Source organism: Electrophorus electricus, chromosome 10 (assembly GCF_041902795.1).
Source record: "Electrophorus electricus isolate QZ-2024a chromosome 10, ASM4190279v1, whole genome shotgun sequence".
NCBI lineage: Eukaryota > Metazoa > Chordata > Actinopteri > Gymnotiformes > Gymnotidae > Electrophorus > Electrophorus electricus.
Genome location: NC_137506.1, coordinates 21,456,757 through 21,462,883, shown reverse-complemented (window position 1 = coordinate 21,462,883; position 6,127 = coordinate 21,456,757). Strand labels below are relative to the sequence as shown.

The window sequence follows — 6,127 nt, the reverse complement described above, 5'->3', positions numbered from 1 at the left end:
TCCTCTATATCAACTTTCTCTTCCTTCCTTAGATATTCTCAAGATATTCTCCTTATTTGGAAGCCTTGCTACCACTCAGATCACACCATGAAATATAAATGCTTCAGAACATTATGAATGACTGTTGTGCTTTGCACTGACCAGTGAGTAGGTTACTTGTGAAGATGCCATTACACTAATAACTGGACTTGATAAATGTGTATTTAGCTCTGTTGTTAATTTTAGCTGTGAGTAAATGCCCCCAAGAACAACATGTTCACATACACATAAAATACACATAAGGCTTTTTTGTTTCTGGAATTTTAACAGAAAAAAATTATAATAAATAGATGGGTGGGTGAATATAGTCAGAAACTATTTACTAGGAACTAGCACAGGTTTGTGCCACAAACGCAGATAAATCAGTATGTTCTGATCGCACCTAGCCTATTTACCAAATGAATCATCTTTGCAAATATCCATACCCTGAAGAAAATACTTTTTAAAAGAATACAAAGACACAGCATTTTAATAAACAGTGCTGTATGCACAAGTTGTTTTGTGGCACAGCTTAGTTAATAACCTTTATGTGACCCATATAAGGTGAAGCAGCAACCGCAAAAGCAAACAGTATAGCTCCATGGAACTGTCAATTACACCCTTTTGAGGATGGAATGGCACAGCAAACATGAAGCAATGCTACTATCTAGTGGACAATTAAAATATCGTATCTAGAAAATTCAGGTAAATAATCAATCAGTAAAGACATTAAAAAGCTTCAGGGCAAGCATTGATGTGATTTATAGACAAAATCTGACTTGTGAAGAATGTTTTTAACAATTGAAAATGTCAGAATAGTTTACTTAAAAACCAGAAATATCTATGAATCAGCTTACTGCCTTGATTGTATGTGCCATTATGGAAGCTGTAAAACATGGATAGCAAATGTATGAAAACACTAAGCAGAATATCAGTTGTATTACCGGGTACTTTGTGAGTTTTATAAATTCATTTTCAGGAGCTTACAACTTGAGAGTCCTAGTGGTGCGCTGTCCATGGTCCTGTAGACTTTATATCCACAGGGGTAGTTTATAGTAGTTATTGATTACTGTTATTGCAGTTCAGGTTAAGCTTCTGTTTGAAGCAAACAGAAAAGGTGAAAGGATTTTATATTTTATATATATATATATATATAAGATCCTTTCACCTTTTCTGTTTGCTATATATATATATATATATATATATATAGGCAAGATGAAAGATGTAGCTCTGTGTTTTATTTCTTTTTTAAGGATTAAAACAAATATTTACTGAACATTTTGAATTACTCTTGATATTGTATGTAGTTGGTGTATATGGGTTGTGTCTGCTCATTATCTGTCAATTTATGAACAATAATTTTGTTAAATACAGCATAGTTTTTCCTTGCCTATTGTAACAATTTCTCTACATACATATATCTGTGAAGGTTTTTTGATAAGATAAATGTTTAATGGCCATGATAAATTAAACTGAATAATTTTTTCTTTGATTTCACCTATAACATATCACTCCTTTATCCTAATTGTAAAATACGCCAGGCGCTTCCCTTAAATGAATCTTGTTCAATTGTCGACATCTGTCGTCAGCCTAAAGTGTGGAACACTATAGCGAACATGCAGAAGGTCATGTTCCCCACCCTGTATTGGCGGCCGATTAGGAAAACATCTTGCCCTAGTAACCTTAATTTGGATTTCCTCTTCGGTAGGAGCAACGTTGTTTGTTTATAGATTATTCTTACTATCATTTATTTAATGGCGGCAAAAATTCGTCTTAAATCGTCTTCTTTACCACACCGGAGGCATGGCGGCACAGTAAGGATATATTCTGAGTCCAAGATATAGACTAAAGGCGCATCGTTCCGGTTTCCAGTGCATGTTTACGCTATCTTATTTTTCTTTTATATCGTTTAAATCTCAATTATCTTCATACTATTAGCATAATCATGTCAGATTTCCAACAGAAGATGTCGTGGCAAACAAGATCCGATAAAGAAATTTGCTGGACGGCTAACTGACAAGCAGACGGAAAACGGCGATTAGAACACAATTTTTTATTATTTATTTTTTAATCTGCACTAAATTCTTAGGAGTTTTGACTGAACAATTAAACTGTTCGGATTTGTGTTGCTATCTGTGAGGTGATCCACACCCCACCACTATCAACACGACCATGTCCCCACCAGCCTCGGCTGCGACAGCTAGTGAGAGCAGCACTACGACTGTTTTCGAGGATGACACGGACAGCCCTAGAGAGGAGGTATTAAATAATCGGTTCATTTTAACGACACAGTACCACCTCAGTGCAGAGCAAACGTCATGATTACTCTCACGCCTGGATGAATTCACAGAACGAAAGGCTTTTCATTAATATAGTCTTTTTTTGTCGCATACACCATATGTGGCTTCAGTTCACGTGGAAGCCTCTGTAGCAAACGTACGATACATTTGCTTTGATTTAAAAACATTGACAAGTGAAATGATGTTTGTGCCTCTTACAATACAACCGCGTAAGTAATTATTGGAAGATGCATCTAAATTGTCAAATCATTTCTGTGTATTAATAAATACAGTATTGTAATAATAGAACTAAGTACTGACAAATAAATGATTGAACGAAATATATAGTTAAGTCTGCTTGCACACTAGCAGTATAATTCAGTGTGTCCCATCTCCAGGAAGTTTTGGGGAATAATAATCTGTACTATTTTGTGTTTTAACGATTCCATGTATTCTGTGTTCTGTGTGTGCCGTTTTGACTAGCAGCAGAGGCCCCTGAAACAGTCCCTGAGCAAGTCACTGTGCAGGGAAGTGTTCTGGAAGTGCCTTGTGCTCTCCATGCTCATGTACGGCTGCATGGGGGCCATGGTGTGGTGCCACGTCACCAAGGTTACGCGGCTCAGCTTCGACACTGCCTACAAAGGGTCCATGATGTACCATGACAGCCCTTGCTCTGATGGCTACATATATATCCCACTGGCATTCCTGCTCATGCTCTATGTGGTCTACCTGGTGGAGTGCTGGCACTGCCACGCCAGGAACGACCTGCAGTACAAGGTAGATGTGGAGGGCATCTATGAGCGGCTACAGCGGATGCAGCAGGCCAAGCCGTGCATCTGGTGGAAGGCCATCAGCTACCACTATGTGCGGAGGACGCGACAGGTGACGCGCTATCGTAATGGTGATGCCTACACCACCACGCAGGTGTATCACGAGAGGGTGAACACGCATGTGGCCGAAGCAGAGTTTGACTATGGCCACTGTGGGGTGAAGGATGTTTCCAAGCAGCTAGTTGGTCTGGAAAAGTCAGCTATCACCAAACTGAGGTTCACCAAGTGCTTTAGCTTCGCTAATGTGGAGTCGGAGAACTCCTACCTGACACAGCGTGCCCACTTCTTCACCGACAATGAGGGCCTCGATGATTACATGGAAGCTCGGGAGGGGATGCACCTGAAGAATGTAGACTTCAAAGAGTACATGATTGCCTTCTCAAATCCAGACAACCACCCCTGGTACATCTCCAACTATGTCTTCTGGACAGCGGCCTTCCTCACATTCTCCTGGCCCCTGAGGGTCCTGACGGAGTACCGCACAGCTTACGTGCACTACCGTGTTGAGAAACTCTTCGGGGTCGACTACGTGCCAGTGACGCCATGTGATGAGCACCCATACTGCAGACGTATCCCCCGCGTCAACACCATCGACAGCACTGAACTAGAGTGGCACATCCGCTCCAACCAACAGCTGGTGCCCAGTTACTCAGAGGCGGGCCTGATGGACCTGGCGCAGCATTCCGGAGGCTTCCGGCAGAACTGTGAGCGCTGCCACCGGGCAATCAGCAGCTCATCTGTGTTCTCACGCAGTGCACTCAGTATCTGTAATGGGAGCCCACGTGCGCCCTTCTCGGGAAGCCGCTTCTCGCTGGGCCGCCTGTATGGGTCACGGCGGAGCTGCTTCTGGAGGAGTGGCAGTGGCAGCCTGGGTGATCCGGACAGCCCTAGCGAAAACACCCGCTGCCTGTCAGGCCACGTTGCTGCCAGCACCGCCATGGCCGAAGACAACCCCCCACCCTACCAGGACGCCCTCTGCTTCCCCGTGCTCATCGTCCACTGCAGTGAGAACTGCCCCAGTCATCGCTCCTTCCACAGGAATGGCTCTTGCGTCGAGACCTCCTTATGAGGCCCTTGCACTCCAGGTGATTGTATAGTAGCAAAAATTGATATGAATAAGAATGCATCATTAAAGTGGTGTCTTGTAAATAAATTATCAACAGTGAACATGACCTGTCACTCAGGAATTTTTGTGTCCTTGGCCTAACACCTACAGCCCAGACCCCGCTAAGGGACAGGTGCTTTGTTATAAGACAGACATGCTTATGTTGACCTGGGAATGTCCCCAGCCCTGTATTTACCAAAACAGAATCAAATATTAATTTTTGCTTATTGTCACATTCACCTTCACAGCAATAATCAAAACACAACTTTGTGTTCATCCTAAGTTAGAAGTAATAGCTTTTTTTTACATGGTCCGAATTACAACTGCAAGCTCTGTATTCATGTTGCTTTGTCTTGTTAAATGTGTTGTATGGAGAACCAGGCCTTTACTTACAAAGCAAAAATGCTCTGTGTGCTTTTGACAGAGAATATAACTCCCTAAAACCCTAAAATATTTCTTGCACTTGAGAACTTTTTTGTTTCAATCATGTTGCACTTTAGATTACATAAACCAAATCACATGTATTCAACAAGAATGTTGTCAAGATACTTTGCAAATAAAGATGATGTACAGTTTATTATTATATTCCATAACACTGCAAGATTTGTGGTTTATACCCATGTAAGACCACATATTGTGTGCAAGAATAATCTGTTCTGTGTTCTTTCAGTGTGACGTAGCCCAGTAATACACTATGGTATGCGATTATAAACATTATGAATTGTCAGTTATAGCTCTCTCTGCTACATCTTAAACTGCTGAGAAAAATATTCAAAATTTCTGGCTATGCAACGACTAACCTCTGGTATGGTATGCCATTTAACTGTATATAAAACAGCAAATGGAATGTATGACTGTTGTATCATTTTTAAAAGGCTTGTACATATTTATTGCAGTAACATCAACCCCACGAAAAGTTTTTTGTTGAGGATTGATATGAACTAGGATGTGATAACTTGGACATTGAAGCACAATAAAGTGTGACGTGAGTTCCTGAAACAGGAGCGAAAATGAACAGAAATGTGACATTGGTGGAAAGACATGTAAATATAGCACATTGCAAATATGCAGTGTAGTGTTCTGCTCTTAGAACAATTAGGTCATTTTGAACTACCCATATTTTAACCATTTAAAATGTTACTCATCTCATGGTTAAATTTAGTTCAGTCCCTACTAAATACTATGGTGCTGTATCCAGCATGACTTTGGTCACTTAAAATTCATGTAAAAGGAATTATGTGGAATTCCTGAGATGCTATATATGTTCTAAAGACATTTCCCCAAACTGCACTTAAGATATTGATATAGACTTTTGGCTATGTGCCCGTTGTGTCTAGAGGTTAACTGGTAAAGCTATATGGTGTAATAATACTTTTTTATATTGCCTAAATATCTTGTATCACAATGTTTACTGATTTGTCTGGGGAAAACACAATGTTGCCTTTATGTAGCACACATTCACAATAAAATACCAATATGATGTCAGATCATGATGGCAGTATAATCAATAAAAGTTATATACCCATATACAACTAAAATATGTGCTTCAGAATGTCTGAAAAATCAACCACATGAAGCATGTGTAAATTAAAGGAAATAATTTCCCAGATAGTAAGGTAACGCCAGAAATGAGGGAGACTACTGGTAGCAATGACAGCTATCAAAGAGTTTACTTTGGCGCGGTAAGGTTTATTGGCCAGTGGCGGTGTGACCACAATGACGGCTCTCGGCTGAATGCCTCTTGAAAACAGGCTTATTTAATAGCATGATTGTATGTCCTTCATGGGTCCATTTTGCCACATTTTGACTACAAATGTAGACAAGATACCTACAATGGATATCATTAAAAGGTGATAAAATATTGTTAATGAAAATGATAAGGTGTTAAAAATATT

At 40.2% G+C, this 6,127-nt stretch overlaps 1 protein-coding gene across 1 annotated transcript; it reads left to right on the top strand.

The window, feature by feature from the left end:
- Positions 1 to 1,629: 1,629 nt before the first annotated feature.
- Positions 1,630 to 5,083, top strand: tmem151bb (transmembrane protein 151Bb). The gene is made up of 2 exons (XM_035532510.2): positions 1,630 to 2,277; positions 2,784 to 5,083. The coding sequence occupies exons 1-2, from the start codon at positions 2,191 to 2,193 to the stop codon at positions 4,194 to 4,196; spliced, it is 1,500 nt and encodes a 499-aa protein (XP_035388403.1). The 5' UTR covers positions 1,630 to 2,190; the 3' UTR covers positions 4,197 to 5,083.
- Positions 5,084 to 6,127: the final 1,044 nt, after the last annotated feature.

Bases quoted from the DNA above. Each gene is read 5' to 3' on its own strand.
- tmem151bb (XM_035532510.2), top strand. From the start codon at position 2,191: ATGTCCCCACCAGCCTCGGCTGCGACAGCTAGTGAGAGCAGCACTACG. The intron at 2,278-2,783 runs GTATTAAATAAT...TTTGACTAGCAG, and splicing joins CGGACAGCCCTAGAGAGGAG to CAGAGGCCCCTGAAACAGTC.